The 21,137-nt window shown below is 43.5% G+C and overlaps 1 protein-coding gene and 1 pseudogene across 2 annotated transcripts in view; both read left to right on the top strand.

Annotated features, from left to right (window-relative positions):
* M1AP (meiosis 1 associated protein) overlaps positions 1–21,137 on the top strand; it is a gene marked incomplete at both ends in the record, with an annotated part of 68,291 nt that overhangs the window by 20,742 nt on the left and 26,412 nt on the right. Inside the window, one exon of the mRNA XM_080932129.1 lies at positions 5,915–6,083. Within this exon, the coding sequence (XP_080788255.1) occupies positions 5,915–6,083 (169 nt within the window). The remainder of the gene's footprint in view (positions 1–5,914; positions 6,084–21,137) is intronic.
* LOC308432299 (isocitrate dehydrogenase [NAD] subunit beta, mitochondrial-like) lies at positions 7,910–9,347 on the top strand (annotated as a pseudogene). Its single transcript, XR_013975670.1, has 2 exons — positions 7,910–8,986; positions 9,273–9,347. The product of XR_013975670.1 is annotated as an isocitrate dehydrogenase [NAD] subunit beta, mitochondrial-like (transcript).

The following is a 21,137-nucleotide window of genomic DNA, read 5'->3' as shown; positions in this document are numbered from 1 at the left end:
GACAAATGGATGGAACTAGAAGCTATCATCCTGAGTGAGGTAACTCAGTTACAAAAGAACATACACGATATGCACTCGCTGATAAGCAGATACTAGCCCAAAAAGCTCTGAATACCCAAGAAACAATTCACAGACCTTATAAAGCTCAAAAAGAAGGAAGGCCAGAGTGTAGATGCCTCATTCCTTCTTAGAAGGGAGAGCAAAACATTCGTGGGAGGAAGCAATGGAACAAATAGAGGAGCAGAGATTGAAGAAAAGATCATCCAAAGACTGTCTCACCTGGGGATCCATCACATATGCAGCCACTAAACCCAAGCACTATTGCTGATGCCAAGAAGTGCTTACTGACAGGATCCAGATGTGAATGTCTCCTCAGAGGCTCTTCCAGAGCCATACTGATACAGATGAGACTTGAAGCTTACCATTGGACTGAACATGGGGACCCCAATGAAGGAGCCAGAGAAAGAACTGAAGGAGCTGAAAGGGTCTGCAACCCCATGGAGAACAGCATTATCAACCAACCAAATCCTCCATAGCTCTCAGGGACTAAAACACAACCAATGAGTTCACATGGAGAGACCCAAGGCTCCAGATGCATATGCAACAGAGATTATCATTGTCTAGCATCAATGGGAGGAGAAGCCTTAGGTCCACTGAAGGCTCATTTTCCCAGTGTATGGGAACACCAAGGCACTGAGGTGGGAGAGTGTGGTTGGGAAAGGGAGCACCTCTATGGAAGCAAGGTAGGATGGGAGTAGGGGAAAGGGGATAACATTTGAAATGTAAATACAGAAAATATCCAATATGAAACAAAATATTTTGAACAAAAAAAAAATGAGGATGACTCATAGAGAATTGGTTCCATGGTTAAGAACATTGGCTGTTCTTCTAGAGGGCCTGGGTTCAATTCCCATCCACATGGCCACTCATAACTTTCTGTAACTTCAGTCCTGGGGGTTCTTACACCCTCACACAGACACACATGTAGGCAAAGCCAATACACATATGTACTGGCTGGTTTTGTATCAACAAGCTGGAGTTATCACAGAGAAAGAAGCCTCCCTTGAGGAAGTGCCTTCATGAGATTCAGCTGTAAGGCAGTTTCTGAACTAGTGATCAAGGGAGGAGGGCCCAGCTTATTGTGGGTGGTGCCATCCCTGGGCTGGTAGACTTGGGTTCTATAAGAAAGCAGGCTGAGAAAGCCTCGGGAAGCAAGCCAGTAAGTAACATCCCTCCATGGCCTCTGCATCAGCTCCTGATTCCTGACCTGCTTGAGTTCCAGTCCTGACTTCCTTTGGTGATAAACAGTAATGTGGAAGTGTGAGCTGAATAAACCCTTTCCCCCCCAACTTGCTTCTTGGTCATGATGTTTGTGCAGGAATAGAAACCCTGACTAAGACAACATAAATAAAAATAAGTAAATCATTACCAAAAAAGAAAAACATGAAAACACAGCTTCTTGAAAATTGTGGAACACAGTAAAATTCAAGTACTTAGAAGGAAATAGCACTGAGTCCATATATTAGGAAAGGGTGTTTATTTGATGTTCTAAGTTTCCATTTTAGGAAACTAAAAATAGTTGAGAACATAAAGTCCAAGTAAGCAGCAGAAGAAAAAATAAGGATAGAGTAGAAATCAATGAAGTTGAAATTAGAAAAGTAAAAACTGGCTTTTTGAAGTGATCAATAAAATTGATAAGGCCTGAGTATGAAAGAGAGAGAAGATACAAAATACTAACATCAAAAATTAGAAAGAAGACATTGCTACAGATCCTGTCACCTTAAAGAGATAACAAAGGAACACTCTGAATAACTTCATACCTACAGACTGGGAAAGAACAAATAAAACACTGTTTTTCTTTTAAAGATACACAAAATAATTAGCAACAACAACAAACAAAAAGAACCCAAAACACCTGAAATCAGTAATAAATGTTTCAAGCTACACAGTTAATAATACAATACAAAAGTCTGTCATTCTCCTATATACCACAATGAGCAAGTAGTATCTGAAATAAAAATAAATTGACAGTATGGTTTGGTTTGGCTATACATACCTATAATCACAGCACTCAGTAGGCTGAGACAGGAGGATTGCTGCCTGGGCTACACAGTGAGTTTGAGTCTGGCCTGGGTTATGGAGCCAAATCCTGCCATCAGAAAAGCACTAGTAACAAAATAAAAACACACTATTATTTATTATAACTCAATATAAAATTTATGATGAAAACACTAGTGAATAAAATAAAAAATTTGGGAGGGGGGGTGTTTCTTGTCAAGTATTTAATCACAGCAAGGAGAAAGTAACTGATACAATTTCTTCCCAAATGTAACAAAAAGTTAAACCACAATCCAGTACTTATAGCTCTTTTACTTACCTAAAGGAGTTAAAGACTATGCCCCCACACCAATATGTTTATGATTAAATTCCATCAATACTTTCCAATCTTAGGAGCAGCACTTTTTAAAATACTTTTTATTTTTAATACCTGAGTACTTCTCCATTGTGTAAATGTACCACATTTTCTGTATCCATTCCTCTGTTGAAAGACATATGGGTTCTTTCCAGCTTCTGACTATAAGGTTGCTATGAACATGGTGGAGCATGTGTCCTTGTTATATGTTGAAGCATCTTTTGGGTATATGCCCAGGCGTGGTATATCTGGGTCCTCAGGTAGCACTATGTCCAATTTTCTGAGGAACCACCAGACTGATTTCCAGAGTGGTCGTACCAGCTTACAATCTCACCAACAATTAAGGAGTGTTCCTCTTTCTCCACATCTTCACCAGCATCTGCTGTCACCTGAGTTTTTGATCTTAGCCATTCTGACTGGTGTGAGGTGGGATCTCAGGGTTGTTTTGATTTGCATTTCCCTGATAATTAGGCATGTTGAACATTTTCCTTGGGTGCTTCTCAGCTCTTCGATATTCTTTAGTTGAGAATTCTTTGTCTAGCTCTGTCTACCATTTTTAATAGGGTTGTTTGGGTCTAATTTCTTTGAGTTCTTTGTATATATTGGATATTAACCCTCTATCAGATGTAGGATTGGTAAAGATCTTTTCCCAGTCTGTTGGTTGCTGTTTTGTCCTATTGACAATGTCCTTTGCCTTACAGAAATTTTGCAATTTTATGAGGTCCCATTTGGCGATTCCTGATCTTAGAGCATAAGCCATTGGTGTTCTGTTCAAAAAAATTTCCCCTATGCCTGTGTGTTCAACGCTCTTCCCCACTTTCTCTTCTGTTACTTTCAATGTATTGGGTTTTATGCGGAGGTCCTTGATCCACTTGGACTTGAGCTTTGTACAGGGCAATAAAAATGGATCAATTTGCATTCTCCTACATGCTGATCAACAGTAGAACCAGCACCATTTGTTGAAAACTCCGTCTTTTTTTTCCACTGGATGGTTTTTGCTCCTTTGTCAAAGATCTCAGCTATTAAAAATAATGTACTTTATGAAATTTTTAGGCAAATGGATGGAACTAGAAAATATCATCCTGAGTGAGGAAACCCAGTCACAAAAGAACACACATGGTCTGCACTCACTGATAAGTGGATACTAGCCCCAATGGTCAGAATACCCAAGATACAATTCACAGACCACATGAAGGTCAAGAAGTTGGAAGACCAAAGAGGGGATGCTTCAATCCTTTTTAAAAGGGGGACAAAATATCCACAGGAGGAAATATAAAGACAACATTTGGAGCAGAAACTGAAGGAAGGGCCATCCAGAGACTGTGGGGATCCATCCTATATACTGTCACTAAACCCAGACACTAATGTGGATGCCAAGAAGTGCATGCTGACAGGTTCCTGATATAGCTGTCTCCTGAGAGGCTCTGCCAGAGCCTGAGAAATACAGAGTTGGATGCTCTCAACCAACCACTGGACTGAGAATGGGGTTCCCAATGGAGGAGTTAGAGAAAGGACTGAAGGAACTGAAGGGGTTTGCAACCCCACAGGAAGTACAACAATATCAATCAACCAGAACCCCCAGAGCTCCCAGAGACTAAAACACCTACCAAAGAGTACACATGGAGGGACTCATGGTTCCAGGAACACGTAGCAGAAGGTGGCCTTATCAGGCACCAAGGAGAGAAGAGGTCCTTGGCCCTGTGAAGGTTCAATACTCCAGTGTAGGGGAATGCCAGGGCAGGGAGGTGGGAGGGATTGGATGAGTAAGTGGGGGATACTCTTATAGAGGCAGGAGGAGGAGGGGGGATTGGGATAGGGGGATTCCAGAGGGGAAACTAGGAAATGGGATAACATTTGAAATATAAGTAAAGAAAATATCCTAATTAATTAATTAATTTAAAACGACTTTATTTTTTATTTTTGAGACTTTCAAATATGCATACAATGTGTTTTGATCAAATCCACCCCAATTTCCTCCCCTCCAATCACTCCCCAATCCTCACTATCCTTTTTCCCTCCAAACTTTATATGCTTTTAAAAAAAAAAAAAGAAAAAAACAACTCGAGTTTCATTTAATGCTGCTTGTATGTGCAAGGATGTAGGGCCATCTGCTGGGGCCATATCTCAGAAAAAAGCAGACTCTTCCTCTCCCAGCAGCCATCAATTGCAAATAGCTAGAGGTGGGACTTCATGAGCTTCTTTCCTGCCCGTGCTGGGATTTCTATAGCTTGATGGCTTGACCTTGTGCAGGTTTTGTACATATATCCGCAGCCACTGAAACCCAACGGCTCTCCACAGGTGAATGGATAACTCGTTGCGGTCCATCCAGACAATTGGGTACTATTCAGCACTGGCCTCAATCCCCAGGACTGAAATTAAAAAAACATAACAAAACAAAAAAAAAAGTGTAGTAAGCAAAATTAGGGAAAATAAGCAAAGAGAATTTTTAAGGAAGTGAAACACCCTGTATGAAAATATGTTAATAAGCAAATGTCATTATATATTTGTACAAACCCATAGAGTATACCACACTAAGAGCTTGTCCAAACATAAACTAGGAGTTTGGGCTTATTGTGATTTGTCCATCTATATAAGTCACTTGCAGTAAATGTATTAATCTGGTAGAGGAAATTAATAATGGAGAAGCAATGTCTGTGTGAGGGCAAAAGGCATTATTGGGTTCTTTTTAATGTTACTGTGAACCTAGAACTATTCTACAACATTGAAGAATTCAGAAATAATAATAGCAATTTTACCTTCACCTGCATTTCTCTTTGCTAATTAAGAGACATCTACATACAAAATAATTGCATGTACAATTGTCTTTCAGAGTCTCAAAAATCCAAGGCAAAACCGATCATTAAAAACATTCGTTTCAAGGGCATAAAAGATTCTAGTTATACACAAATGCCTTCATATTTCTTCAGGTCCAACATTCTGGTCAACAGTTAAGTACAGTTTAGAGTCAAAAGAAATCATTTCTCTGGCTCCATGCTAAGAAAACAGAGAGTTCATCTGAGAATGCTACACATGGACACAGCATTGGGAGAAAAGCAATAGGCTCTCTAGGGCACAGTGTACATGCAAGAGCAGAACTTAAGTGCCTCGTTCCTCTGCTCTCCTGGAAGAGCAGAGGAAATGCTACCAGAGTTGCACATCTATGCCTTCTCAATGGTCACTGTCTAGGCACCGTCTAGGAACTATCTGGAATCAACTAGAAAGAACCTGTGCGAGGGTTATCTGTTCCTCTAGAATCCACCACATAAAATTTGATTTGTATCTCCTCTTAACCTTTTGATTAAGATCAAATGAAATTTTATTTGTAAGTTCTCTCTCTCTCTCTCTCTCTCTCTCTCTCTCTCTCTCTCTCTCTCTCTCTCTCTCTCTTCTTTGTACTAAACACCACAGCTGCTACCAGAGACTTATAACAGATTGTATGTTCCTTACTCTGGATATCAAGAAAAGCAGGCATATTGATTGTTCTTATGGATTTCATTTTAGATTACTGTTCTGACTTCTCAGCCTGGAAAAGAGGTGGTCAAAGAACTGGAGGAAGGGTTGAAAGATATAAACCTCCTTAGCATCAGAAGACTACAGGTGGTTGAGGTCACAAAGGGCATCCAAGAGCATACAGACTTACCATCGCCTGTTGAAGAACCCAGCGATGATGGTAAGAATTATTTTGGCTGTTTCCTATGCTGGTCTTGACCTAGCAATCCTCCTGCCTCAGTTTTATTTTCTTTTATGATGGGGGTGGAGTACTTAAGATTACTTGTTGCCCTTACAAGGGAATCAGGTTTAGTCCCCAGCACCCCCACATTGTGGCTTGGGGATTCCATGGTCTTTTCTGGTCTTGGTGGGCACTGGTTATGCACATGGTACACAAACATACGTGTAGCCAAAACACTCATATGCAACGAAAATAAAATAATAAACCAATTTTTAAGAAGAATAAAAGTAGGGTATGGCAGTCCACACCTGTAATTGAAGCATTTGGGAGCTGGAGGCAGGTTGGATCAGAAATCCGTACCACATAGCAAGTTTGAGGCCTTCTTGAGTTACATGAGACTTGGGGGGATGGAGGGAGGGAAGGAGGGAGGGAGCTAGTCAAGGCATTTTTAAATTAACAGGTGCATGTGTGTGTGTGTGTGTGTGTGTGTGTGTGTGTGTGTGTGTGTGTGTGTGTGTGTGTGTTTGTGTGTGTTTCTGGATTCTTTAGAGCATCCAGAGGGCTCTGGTGATGGCTGGGAGCTCAAAATGATTAGCTAAATTTACGGCTACAATAACACTTTCTCCAGCAAGGCCACACCTCCTGCTTGTGCCACTCCCTATGGGTCAAACATTCAAAGACATGAGTCTGTGGAACCATAACTATTCAAACCTGGGGGTGTTTAGAGCTTCATCGGTGCACCTTAAAGAAACTCTGTTTGGATGGAAGGAACACGATGGTAGATAAAACATCAGTATGATTAGAATCGAATTCAGTTCTCCCCAAAATGACCTAACTGATTCCAATCAAATTCCTGTCGGAGTTTTCTGCTGACTTTGTTTTGACTTTGTTCTTGAAACAGGGTCTCGCTGTGTAGCTCTGGGTAGCATGAACTTGGGGCAGTGCTCCTGCTTCAGCCGCTAGAGTGCTAGGATTCCAAGTCTGTACTGCCATGCCCGGCTTCTTTTGCTCACTTTCCTTCTGAGGCAGAGTTTTGCTTTGCAAAGCCTAGGTTATAAGCAACCTCGGCTGCCCCGGAAAATCACATTCTCCTATGTCAGCCTCATAAATGCTCGTCACAAATGAGTCGCTACACTTAGCTCACTTTTAAAAATTAATCTGATAAGCTAACCCTATGCAATGGGCGTGTGCACTCACATGCACCTATGCAAGCACACATTCAGGCTAAGGCACGTGTTTTAGCAAAGGGTGGAAAGACGGTTCAGAAAGTTGTTAAAGGAGACAGTACTGACGCTTGTCATAGGGCTCAGTCACGGGTCCTTTGTTTCATAGGCATGATGCTCTGGGTTTAACACCCAGCACTGCGGAAAACAATACAGAGCATCATACTGACACGGGAATTGGTCATCTGTCCTGTCTAGAACATTGGTCCCAGAAACAGAAAGTCACATGAAGACTTAATGTGTGGTGTGGCATGGGAAAAAATGAAAAAAAAAAAAGATTAAAGTAGTTAAATCATGCTAGATCTGGTGTTCAGTACTCCTCTCATGCTGGATCTAGTGTTCAGTACTCCTTACAGGGCAAAGAGAAGTTGGGTCTCTACTTTATAAGACATAAAGGGATTAAAAATCTAAATTTGAGACATAAAACTTTTAGAAGAGAATATATAAGAAAAGACTTAATGACTATAGGTGAAGGGAAGGAAGAGTTTCATAAAGTCTGCCAGCTGCAAAAGATTGAGGAAGTGTCACTATGTTAAAAATCAGAATTTCTGTTCGTCAGAAGACACTGTGGGAAGGGGAGTCAGAAAAGCCACACCTCTCGGCCCAACATGGCGGCGCTGAGCAATGTCCGCTGGCTGACCCGAGCCATGGTCGACACTCGGAACTCCGGGGCATGGAAAGGTCTCCGAGCATCAGCTACAACTCACACCGCTTCACAGAACCAGGCACAAGATGTGAGGGTGGAGGGTGCCTGTCCTGTGACCATGCTGCCTGGAGACGGTGTGGGGCCAGAGCTCATGCATGCTGTCAAGGAAGTGTTCGAGGCGCTGCTGTCCCTGTGGAATTCAAGGAGCACCACCTGAGCGAGGTGCAGAATGTGGCTTCTGAGGAAAGTTGGAGCAGGTGCTGAGTTCCATGAAGGAGAACAAACTTGCTATCATTGGAAAGATCTATACTCCAACGGAGTATAAGGGTGAACTAGCCTCCTATGATATGCAACTGAGGCGGAAGTTGGATTTGTTTGCCAGCGTAGTCCATGTGAAGTCACTTCCTGGATACGAGACTCGGCACAACAATCTAGACCTTGTGATCATTCGAGAACAGACAGAAGGGGAGTATTGCTCTCTGGAACATGAGAGTGCAAAGGGTGCCATCGAATGCCTGAAGATCGTCACTCGAACCAAGTCTCAAAGGACTGCAGAGTTTGCATTTGACTATGCCACCAAGAAAGGGTGGAGCAAGGTCACAGCTGTCCATAAAGCCAATATCATGAAACTTGGGGATGGGTTGTTCTTGCAGTGCTGTGAGGAAGTTGCTGAACCGTAAGATCAAGTTTGAGACAATGATCATAGACAACTGCTACATGCAGCTGGTGCAGAATCCTTACCAGTTTGATGTGCTTGTGATGCCTAATCTCTGTGGGAACATTATGGACAATCTGGCTGCTGGCCTCGCTGGGGGAGCCGGTGTGGTTCCTGGTGAGAGCTACAGTGCAGAGTATGCAGTCTTTGAGACGGGTGCTCGGCATCCATTTGCCCAGGCTGTGGGCAGGAAGATAGCCAATCCCACAGCCACGCTGCTGTCGGCTGCTGTCGGCTTCCCACATGCTGCGGCATCTCAATCTTGAGAATCACTCCAGCCTGACTGCAGATGCAGTGAAAGGTGATCAAGGTTGGCAAGGTACGGACTCGAGACATGGGAGGTTACAGCACCACAACTGACTTCATCAAGTCTGTCATCAGCCATCTGCACCCCCATGGGTGTTAGAGCCCTTCCTTACTTCCTCCAACTTCAAAAGGACCATGCTTCGTATACATCCCTTCATTACACTGGGCCAGAAGAAAACATCTATAATACTTTTCTGGCAGAGGCTAGGTTGTCCTGGGGGCTGGCTCAAGGGTACTTCACTGGGTGGGTTCTTGGGATAAGGCCCAGACCACAAGATGATGACAACTCTTTCGCACAGGTTCGAACCTCAGACATGGGTGGTTATGCCACATGTCATGACTTCACTGAAGCTGTCATTGCTGCCCTGTCATAAATCCTATACATGCCCATGTAAAAATACTCAATGAATGAACAAGCTCATGTTAAAAAGAAAGAAAAAAGAAAAAAAGAAAAGCCACACCTTCAGCTCTAACTCATATAACCAGCAAGGAGTTCCTGTCTGGGATGCAGACTTTGTGACATCATCATAAAGGGGAGCACCACGGCTGGGTGGGATGAGGATCTTTGATATGGAGGGAGATGGGAAAGCAGGCCACTAAGGGCATATAGAAGATTGTACTTCCTTACACAGGTTTGAGGAAATTAAAGCAATAAAGCATTGCTTAAGTAAAACTGCTTCTTAAGAGGGAAAGAATGGTGAGGAAGTTCAGCATGGCAAGACTTCCTCTGAGGATGAGCGAAGAGAACAGACCTGTCTGTGTCATTAATGATATTCTACATCTCGAGTTTGAAAAATAAGTCATGGCTGCTTATTGTTGAGCTTTCGGAGCTCACATGGACACACATAATATGTCTTTGTTTGCATATAATAAAGTTTTTAATAATAGCCTTCTGAAGAATGGATAAGCAATAAATATGCCAAAACTAAAGAGGCCACAGTGATCAATATACTTCTGGCATCTAGACGGCATCTGTCCAGTTGACAACCGCCTGCCCTGGTTGTGTATATAAGTCTTGAAGCAGTTACAAATCAGCTTAACGAGGCTGTCAGCAAACCTATATCTCTCAGCCTTGTACACAAGGCTATCAGGTTCCTTTGCTAAGTGCTCACAAACCATCTGTTTAAAATTTCCTCCTAGAGTTTACCAGGGATCGATGTCAAGATCCTTGCAAAGGCGTCCTATCCATATGTGTTCTCAGGAAATACCAAATGTTAACAATCCAAACAAAGAAGATAGAGATTCATTGCTTCTTAGAAGATTCCAGAAAGAAGCAGGGGTAGGGCATGGAGGGCCCCCTCTGTACTCAAGCAGTCAGTACTCTGATGTCTTAGAAAATAGGCCAGAGGAGCAGCTGTGTGTCGACTTCGTCTTTGATAACTGCATTAAAGTCATTTTCCTGCAGCATTAAGAGTAATTAGAAGCTCTGTTGTGTTTGATACCTAAAGATTTTTAACCCAAATAGACATTTGTTTCGTTAAAAGAAGCCCTGGTCTCAGAAAAATAGCAACCTCCCTTTTATACTTCAGTGAAGTTATGGGAATTTAGCAGCATATCCGAAATTACTTGAAAATTGAGATTTTAAAAGGTTGTTCTTGCCGGTTTGAGGAATAGTCTACACACCAGAAGTTACATGTGTTCCACATGCACAACTCTGTGATTTTTCATAGTACTGCACACCTACAAATCATCATCCTAGTCAAGATGTAAAATACTGCTGCTGTGCTCGCTACACTTGGTCCCACCCTCCATCCTTCCTTCCCCTCTACGTTAGACTGCATTTTACAAAAGTAGAGTCATGCACTATATATACATTTGCATCTGTCCTCTTTCGTTCATGTATTGAAATTTGTCCACGTTGTTTATAACAAATCTATTTTTAAACTTTTTACAGAATACTTAAAATTAATATAGCGCCATTTTGTGTGGAGTACAAGAACCTTCACAATTAGGTTCATTTATTTCATCTCAGGCATATAATCTATCTTTTACTTTATATGTTTGATTTTGTTTGTTTGTTTGTTTTTGAAACAGGGTCTCATAGAGCCCAGACTAGCTTTGAACTCAAGGATGACCTTGAAGTCCTGCCTCCTGTTTCTGTCTCTCACATACTGAATTCTAGGATTATGTGTACACTATTGTTTGTGCTGTGGCCATCATATGTATGCAAAACCTGTAGAAGCCAGAAAAGGGTATCAGACCTTCCGGGGCTGGGATGAAAGATGGCTGTGAGCTACCATGTGGGTGCTGGGAATTGCTCTTAACTGCTGAGCTGACTCTCCAGCCCTCGGTCTTCAATCCTGGATCCTCCATCTTCAACCACACATTTTTGCTACTTCCAATGCCTCATTGACTCCTAGATATCCAAGTTTCCCTCGGATATCATGTCCTTTCCCCTTGGAAGAACCTTGGTTTCTTTTATAGTGGGAGTTCTATTCTCACTACTGTCTTTCTGACAATGTCTATTCCACCTTCGTTCTTGAAGCATGTTTGTCTTGTGCAGAATTATAGGTTGCCTGGGATGTTTCAGTGATTTAAAGATATTCCACCGCCGTCTGGCCATCCCTTGTTTCTGTCTAAAAGTGACAGCCCTTACATCATTTCCAGCTATCTGGAAAGGATCATTTTTCTGGCTGCTCTCATGAAATTTGTCTTTACGTTTGTCTTCGGCAGCTTGATAATGACATAACTAAATATAGATTCCTTCTAATTCATCCTGTCTGGAGTTCACTAAGCCTCTTGAATCTAAATACTTCTCTTTAAGATCTGATCATTTATTTTTTACTCCTAAAAACTTATTGTTGACTGGACTCAGAAATAATAAGGACAGCTTGCATCTTTTGGCGATCTGTTCCTGGCGTTTTTCTTTGCTTCCCTTCATTCCCTCAGCCAAAAGTTTAGCATGTTCTGCAGCCTCCTCCTGGGGTTTCTTAATGTGTGGTTTCCTTCCCAGCAAGATGTTGGCATTTCTGTTACAGAACAAGTGAAGTGAAAAGACTGTAAGTCTTGGGTGCTTTGGTCTCATCCTTTTTCCCTTCATTGTTCAAGAGCTTCCTGACAATGTATTGGCAGACATCATCGTTAGAGAGACTGAAGAGCAACAGGATTCGGCTAACTCCTCTGCTCGCCAGCCACCGAGGACAGTAGTATCTGTCTGTCTAGGAATAGCCTTCTCTCCCTTTGTGACAATGACCAGATTGAGGCATCCACCATGCATCTGTGAACAGACTTGTGCTTCCTGTCCAGCTCCCCTTGGCCGGGATGTGACAAGTGTGCCCCTTCCTCAACAGCGGCTGCACTCAGTCACGAGGCAAGAAACCTCGCTTCCTGAGAAAACTTTGCTTGTTGTTGCCACTACTGATTAGGACAACACAACCCTTCTGCTCTTCACCCAGAGCATCAGCAGCTCCCTATGTGGGCCTGTGCTTCTGGTAGAAAGAACAAAGTTGGCTTCACCACCCACTTCAATGTGTTTTCCGGTGTGTTTCCCACAGCTGGTGACTGGGAAGAAAATACACAGCTTCATCTTAATTCAGCTAACCACTTAGGAGGCTCCAGGAAAAAGAGCTTGAGTCTGTATGCTTTATTTTTTCTTTTTAAGACCTATGTAGGCCTAGCTAGAACTCAACTGGTTAACCAGACTGGCCCAAAGTCACAGATATCCACCTGTCTCTGCCTCCCAAGTACCGGGGTTAAACATGTGTACCATCACACCCTACCAAACCTAGATACTTACTTAAATCTGTAACTTAAGTTCTAAAACTTTCTACCATGTTTCTTCAAATAGTTTTGTGCTGTATCCTTTCTCTTTTTCTAAAACTCCAATACCCAGTATGTTAAACTTCTTAAAATTCTTCCACAGAGATCGTCACAAACTGGTATAAACTTTAATCCCAGTACTTAGGAGAATAGAGCAGAAAGATCCCCAAGTGTGAGATCACCCTGGACTACATAGCAAGACCCTGTCTCTGTCTTAGCTAGGCATGGTTGTTCAAGCCTTCAAGAGACCCTGTCCAAACAAACAAACAAACAAAAACCAACAACAAAAGGACTCTGTCTCAAATAATAACAGCAATAACAAAATACAAAATACAATATAAAATAAATGTGCTCCACAGAGCCCTGGACTCTGTACCTGTTGTTTTTGCCTGCCTGCCTGCCTGCCTGCCTGCCTGCCTGCTTGGTGTTGATATCTCAAGACAGGGTCTCAGATAGCCCAGGCTGATCTTAAATTCTCTAGATAGCCGAAGATAACCTTGAACTTCTTACACCCCTGTCTGTACCTCTCAAGTGCTAAGATTTGAGGTGTGAGCCACTACATCTGGTTTTATAATGCTGGGAACAGAACCCAAGGCTCTGTGCTTAATAAGCAAGCTCTCGACTGAGCTATGTCCCCGGCCCCTGTTCCTTTATTTTGTCCATTTCGTCCCTACAGGTAGATGTCCACCCATCTGCTCTTGGGTCACTCCCTTTGTCCTCTTTAATTCTCATCCTGCTTTTAAACCCATGTGAATGTTCTCGTTTAGATACTGTAATTTTAAGTTCTACGATTTCCATTTGATTACCTTTTATATTTTCTGTTTCTCTGTTCACATTTCTTATATTTCTGTTTTTTAGTCATTTATTTTTATTTCATGTGCATTCATGTTTTGCCCGGATATATTTCTGCGTGAAGGTGCTAGATCCCCTGAAACTGGAGTTACAGGGAGTTGTGAGCCACCACGTGGGTGCTGGGAATTGAACCTGGGTCCTCTGGAAGAGCAGTTTAAGCACTGAGCCATCTATCTAGCCCTTATTCCTTATATTTCTATTCGTTGTGGACATATTTTCAGTTCCTCATTGAGAATTGTTTCAATTATGTCAATTGAATTATTCAATGCAATAAAGTCATTATCTGGCAGAGTCAATATCTTTATCGTGTGAAGACGTGCTTCTGTGGTTTGTGTTTTCTTTTGAGACTGAGTCAGAGTTTTCTTTCTCTATGTGCCTATAAATAAACCTCTATAAGTTTTATTTTGTGAATGTGAGGTTGTAGAGATTTTAGACTCTGCTGTGTTGCTTTGGAATGGATTTTGTCTGTTTTGTCAGCTTTGAAGGCCCAGACCGCCATCCGCTGCCCCGAGAGTGAACCAATACTCGAAATCTCAGTCCCGTACTTCTTGTGTTTGTTTTACTTGCTATCGCTATGGTTACTGTTGCTGTTTGAGGCAGGGCCTCATTAGGTAGCCCTGGCTGCTGTGGAATCGCCTACGTAGGCTAGACTGGCCTTCAACTCACAGAGACCTATCTGCCTGCCTCCTGAGTGCTGGGACGAGAGACGTTTGCCACCCTGCTGGCCCTCAGTCCCATTCCTTAAGTCTGAACCCCAAGCTGTTTTCAGTTTGCCCCACATGTGGAGTGCAAGGGCCAGCTGAGGCCTTGGACTGAGCTTAACATTCAGTGCTCGCTGGACCTCTGCTTCACTGGACTTCTTCCTCACTTTCTGGAGGCCCTGGTTCACCTGTCTTCCTCCCCGACAAAGGCAGCGAAAGACACTTCTATCAAGGTTTGTCCTGGCCAGATGGCTCAGTGATGATGCGTTTGCTATGCAAGCATAAGGACCTGACTTTGATCTCTGGCACTCATGTTAGAAGGCCAGACACTACCTTTTAACTGGTGGGGTAGAGGCAGGAGGATCGCAGCGGTTCACTGGCCAGGCGGTCTGGCCAACACAGTGAGCTACCTGTTCAGTGAGAAACTCTGTCTCCAAAATAAGGTAGAGAGCAATAGAGGAAGACCGATGTTGACCTCTGGCCCCCATGCAAGTATAGAATCACACAGCTGCACACACACATACACTCCCCCACACAAAAAATAAAGAAAAAATTTAATTAAAATCTAAGCCAAGTGCAAGGCCTAAGGCTCCAGGCCCTGGTTCGATCTCCAGTGGAAGAAGAGGACCGACTATTGCAAGTTGCCATCTGACTACCACATACACACCATCACACGCTTACACACACACACAAATAAACGTAATTTTTAATCAACGTAGTTGGCAAGATAAAAAGCCCCACGGTGTCAAAGAACAACTGAAAAGCTGGGGGGAAAGTCCTGGGACTTACAACACAGGGGAACTGATATTTAAACAAAAAGCTACTAGTCTTTTAGAGGGGAATTTGTAAATACCTTTGGAATGTCTATGCTTGCTTTTGAGTCACCAGTTCCTCTTTTAGGAACCCAGGATCCTGAAAATACCCTTCTGGTGATACCAAAATGCAGACCCACGCAGAAGTACGGTCAGGGTCATGCGGCCTACGTGTGTGTGCGCATGTGCATGTGCCTCGGGATTTTCCTGGGTTTCGGAGACCTTTCCAACTTTGTCTTACTCAACCTGGTGATCCAAGTTTGACCCCCCATTCTCAGGTAGAGAACTGACTCCCAAAAGTTGCCCTCTGACCTCCACACATTTGTGCATCGTGTACAGCAGGTGTGCATGCTTGTCCACACATAATAATGACAACGACTGATAGGCAAAATATTTAAAGGAGGCAGACGCAGTGCTGTGGCTATTGGGGCTGCACCATCAGACTCCATTTTGTCCACCCTGCCCTTTCCTCTCTTCCTGCTGCCCGGCCTGTGAAAACACTACCTCCCAGCCAGCTTCAACATGTCAGCTTACATTAAATACTTTTAAGTTGTATACCATGTAAGTTAATATCTGCAGGAGGAATAGGACACTTTCGTGTTTAAAACATAAACTCTTTATGGGGCTATGACTGCCCTGGTACTCAGTATCCATCCCACAGCCAAATTCACAGCAACTCTGCATCAGTCTCCCTAGTGCTCCAATCACACGTGTGTGCTATCATGAGGAATTTTTGAATATCTCCTAAGACTAGTGTTTAGCAACCCAAATAATACTTTGTCTGTTTTTGTTCTTTCCTGATGTGGGGGGGGGGGACATGTGTAGAACCCAGAACACAGTGGTGTCATCCTTAGAAATGCCACCCACCTCCTTTGAGACAGGGTCTCTGGTGGGTCTAGAGTTCACCAATTAGACTAAACTGACTGTCCAATGAGCCCAGGTATCCTCCTGCCTCTGCACCTCCACACCCCAGCATTTTTACATGGGTTCTGGGTTTGAACTCTGGACCTCATGCTTGTGAGGCAAGCCCTTGCCAACTGAGCCATCTCTGCAGCGCCAGGTAATACTTTAGACTTTGGCGTGCCTCAGTCACTACCAAGCAACCTCTTTCACGTAGGGGCTTCATTTTTTAATAAGATGAAAATAGGGCTATTAAGAACTGTAGTTTAAAATGTGTGTTCTTCCCATTTAGACCACATACTTCACTGGAAACAAACAAACAAACAAAAAGTAAAAGAAATGGCCAGGTTTTGGGGTATCTAAAATGTTCCCATCTTTGTAGACTTCCAGGAGGCAAGTTTTTAGTCTCTATTCCCAAGGTGACTTAGAACTCTACAGTGCTTCCAGGTGTCCAGCATCCTTGGTTCATGCTCCGTGGGCTCTCAGCCTAGGTACCACCATCATTTCCAGCCTCCAGTACTACTTTCCTGTTGCTGGGATAAAATACCATGACCAACACAACTTATGGGAGAAAGTTTGCTTGGGCTTATGGTTGCAGAGGGGGCAGAGTTCATAATGGTGGGGGATAGCATGGCAGCCGAGCAAGGATTGGAGGACCTCAGCCACATCTTTAGCCACAAACACAAAGCAAAAAGAGCAAACTGGCTGTCGGGCCAGACCTCAAGTTCTTCAAGCCCAGTGATACACTTCCTCCAGCACCCACGTGGCAGTTTATAATAGTCTATAAATCCACGTCTTCTGCAGGCACATGCATACACGTGGAACATAGACATACTTTGAGGTACACACACACACACACACACACACACACACTTCAATTGTGTGACCTTGCTTCAGGGTTTACTTACTGCTGTAGGCATTTACCTGATTTTCCATATCCAGATCTTAGAGTTCAGGGCAGGCTGTCACTGCTTGTGGCCACTAGGGAGCAGAATAAGTCCACTCAGAGACTAAATGCCGCCCCTGTGGCTGCAGTGACTCAGGCAAGGCTATGCTTAGCTGTCAGATAACCATGCCTTGCTTTCTGGGAGGAACTATTCTCCAGTACCTAAGAACAATATCTCCTTTCCAACTCTCCGGTTTAGCACATTTAGTTAGGTCTGTGAGTAACACTGCAGTAGGTGCTGCTGTTGCTAACGCACAGCAGAGCAGAAGCCAAGGAGGATGACCTAGCAAAAACAGTTTGAAAAAAAGGAAAGTCTTTTTTTTTTTTTTTTTTTTTTTTTTTTTTTTTTGCCGATGAGAGTGAATCACTCCGTAGAAGAGAGAAAAGGACCAGGCGTGTGGCACAGTTACTAACATGCTTGCTCCACATGCATGAAACCCTGGGCTTGACCCTCAGCACCACATATACGGTACTGTATGCCAACCCTCATCATCCCCACACTTGGGAAATGGAGACAGGAGGACGAGAAGTTCAAGGTTATCCTTGTCTACATAATGATTTGAGACCAAGCTGGGCCACATGAGACCCTGTTTCATCTCAGAGTGACATCGAGAGGCGAGGAGGGAGATAAAGAAATGGAAGAGGACAGGGAGGAGAGGGAGGAAGAAGACAGTAGTTGACTGACTGCAAGTTGTTCTTAAACAGCTTAGACTGTAGTGCTTCACGATAACTAGGAAATAGGTTATGGTGTCCGCACCCCTCCCAAGAACACACAACCAACACCACCCAAGACAGGATTCGGATCCTGATCTTTCCACTAAACTACACTGCCTTTCATAAACCTGGAGAAAGAGAGCCTTCAGAAGAAATAAATTAACAACTATGATTAATACTGCGTAAATGAAGGCCATAAGCACCCAGTAATTACTAATTAAAGACAGACAAGGAAATATCATTTAAGCTTAGCTCCAGGGACAACGTTCTGAGTCAAATGCTGGAGGGGGCGCAGGCCGTGGATTAACAGAGTAATAAAAGCCCTAAGGAAGGAAGGAAGTCACGTGACAAGGAGACTAACTTAGCTGAAGCAGAAGAGCCACAGGAAAAGCAATGGGAGTCACAGACCTTTGCCAAGGCCCCGGAGTGGGGGATGGGCAGGATGTACATGAGGAGAAGCCTACATCTAAATGGGGACGATCAAATGTGTTCCCAACTAACAACAGTGACATCACAGAATATAAAATGAGCTATCTGCCCCGCCCCCATCACCTACAAACGGAGGGTGGGTCAGGACAAGTACAGGCAGCATTTGAACTTGATCTTGAAAAACAGGGTGGCAATGGGTGACAATGGGGAGAAACAGCCTGGGTCAGCACAGAGGAAGAGGAAGGTGGAGTCTCTGAAGAGTGACGGCTCCTAGAAGAGAAGGTGACAGAAGAATACAACCTGCGTTCTTAGGAAGAGCAGCCAATGCTTGTCCCTGAAAGAATGCCATTTCTTCTGAGACAGCAAAATAAGGGTTCAAACCTGAAGCCCAGCACCTCTATTTTCACGGTATGAATTCTTCAAATGAGAAAACTCTGCTGTTACTCTTCCCAGAGTGTGTGAGTTAGGAGGTTAGACGGGGTTGAGAGATGGCTCAGCGGTGACAAGCACTGGCTGTGCTTCCAGAGGACCCAGGCCCCGGTTCTCACACGGAGGCTCACGACCACCTATAATTCCAGTTCCAGGGACTCTAATGCCATTTTCTGACCTCTGTGGACACCCACACACATGGTCCCCAGACATGCTCGCGGGCAAAACACCTGTACACAGAAACATACATGGATTAAAACATTTTAAAGTTGGAAACACTGGCAGTGAAGAGTAAGGCAGCGTGTCTCCATCAGAGACTCTGGGACACATCCAGGAGCCATTCTTAGAGATTGTCCCTGCATCATCGTTGCTTCCTTTCCTTGTGTTCGTTTCTGGTGTTCTTGCTACCCATCCTCTAAGCCGTGACCAAACCATCGGTAAAGCTACGGCAAAACCTTGCAACTTTCAGGCCACCCTTGTGCATGACATGATGCTTTTCTTTTGTTCTAGTTTTAGTATATCTGTTGTTAAAATTTTTTTCCTTCATTTTTTTTCTTTTCCCCTTCTCTAAAAGATATAGTTTCACCGTGTTTCTCTGGCTCACCTGGAAGCCTCTGTGTAAAACAGGCTGACTTTGAACTTAGATCCACCTACCTCTGCCTCCTGCACGCTGGGCCACCACACCCAGCTTCATTCCCTTCTTCTTAACTGAACTGCTTTTTTTTCGGTCTCACCATTCCATGTTTGCTTTATAGTTTTAATCACTTTAGAAAACCCTTTCTGTTGTTGATGATGTTGATGATGATGATGATGATGATGATGATGGTGATGATGATGATGATGATGATGGTGATGATGATGATGATGATGGTGATGATGATGATGTTCCTAGGTTCTTAGTATGAATAATGGCGTCTCGTCCGCTCCTGTTGCCCATCGTGGGAGTTTCCAATCTTTTACACTTTATATTTACGTCCCAAAGACTCTCATTTTTATTTATTTATTACTTTATATGTATGAATGTTCCGTATATACATGCACCATATGTGTACCTGGGGAAGCCAGAGGGCGGCCAGCTGGGGCCCCAGGAACAGGAGTTACAGGTGAATATTAGCCAAAATGTAGTTGTGGGGAATTGAACCCAGGTCTCCTGAAAAAGCATCTACTGCTGTTAACCACTGAGCCGCCTCTCCAGCCCCTCAGTCCCATCTCTCTAGCTCTATCCTTGCCCTCGTTGCTTTAATAGTCCGTTTGCCTCACTAAGGACAAACTGCTCACTCATTCCCACTCGTGTTACTCAAGCCAAAGTTCAAAGGCTTAGGAAAAAGAACAACAGGCTCTCAGATGCCTGCCTACGTCATCACCGGATGGTCTACATTCGTTTTTTTAAAATGCTTTTATGGCAGTATCTAGTACTTGTTGGTATAGTGCCATAAAACACAGTGGAGCAGACGGGAATTTGAGAGGGAATGCTCAAGAATGCTGCTTTTAAATTTCCACAGGGACAGAGGGTTGTGTGTCCCTGAAGGAATGAACGAAACGGTTAGTAATGAATGGACCTGCATAACTATTTACAAAGCTGGTCATGCCAGCCGGAGAAAAGAAAGGAGGAAAGAGAAAAGTTGTGTTTGCTGTCCCTGCTGGCCGCAGGCTAAGTCCTCGAATGAGATGTGAAGTCATCTAGCTCCCTGCACCTCCAGTGTTGAAGCCAGCATCAGGGACTGAACCCTCTTTGTTCTTTGAGGTGGAGAGGTCTGCCGCCTCTACCAACTTGTCCTCAGGAATGTCGTTCTAGAAATAAACCTCCGGCATCCGTGAGTCACACACAGAAGTTAATTCATTTGAACCACTGGCTTTTCTTAGGCCCTTTGTATTTCAGTGGACCCTCAGGGTTTTTCCTCAGCTCGTCTGTCCTGTCTGTCTTCCACTTTCTCTCTGGCTTTCCCTGACACTTACGCAGAAGCAAAGCCCCAGGAAAGCCTGTTAACTCGCCTACCCAGAGCCTCTCACCACACCAGCCTCGCCCCTCCTCTTTGACGCCAATCACACTTGTGAGACAGTGTACCAATGAGTAACTTGGTAATCTGTTCAGATTCCTCTTAACAGAGGAAATAATTAAACACATTTTTCCTATAAATGATAACACAAAACTGATACGGCCCTTGTTAATAACCAGCATGGCTATGCAATTTTTCATAGCTTTTATATTCTAGAATATTTTTGGTGTTTTCTAAAGATTTATTTTATTTATTTTTGTGTGTGTTTGTGTATGTGTGTGAGTGTATATGTGTGTGAGTGTGTATGTGTGTGTGTCTGTGTGTGTGAATGTATGTGTGTATGTGTGTGTGTGAGAGAGTGTGTGTGTGTCTGTGTGTGTGAATGTGTGTGTGTGTGTGTGAGAGAGAGAGTATGTGTGTGTATGTGTGTGTGTATGTGTGTGTGTGTGCACACGTACGTGCCTATGGATGCCAGAGGAGAACACTGGACCCTTCCTTGGAGCTGGAGCTCCAGTATGAGCTCAAACTGAACTCTGGTCCTTTGCAAGAGCGATGGGCACTCTTAACTTTTGAGTCTTCTCTCCAGCGCCCTAGAATATTTCAAAACAGAAATACACAATTAAAT

The sequence above is a fragment of the Micromys minutus genome, assembly GCF_963924665.1.
Source record: "Micromys minutus genome assembly, chromosome: 18".
In the NCBI taxonomy this organism is placed as follows: domain Eukaryota; kingdom Metazoa; phylum Chordata; class Mammalia; order Rodentia; family Muridae; genus Micromys; species Micromys minutus.
Note: the sequence above shows the minus strand (reverse complement) of the source record. Positions and strands in the feature narration are given on the sequence as shown.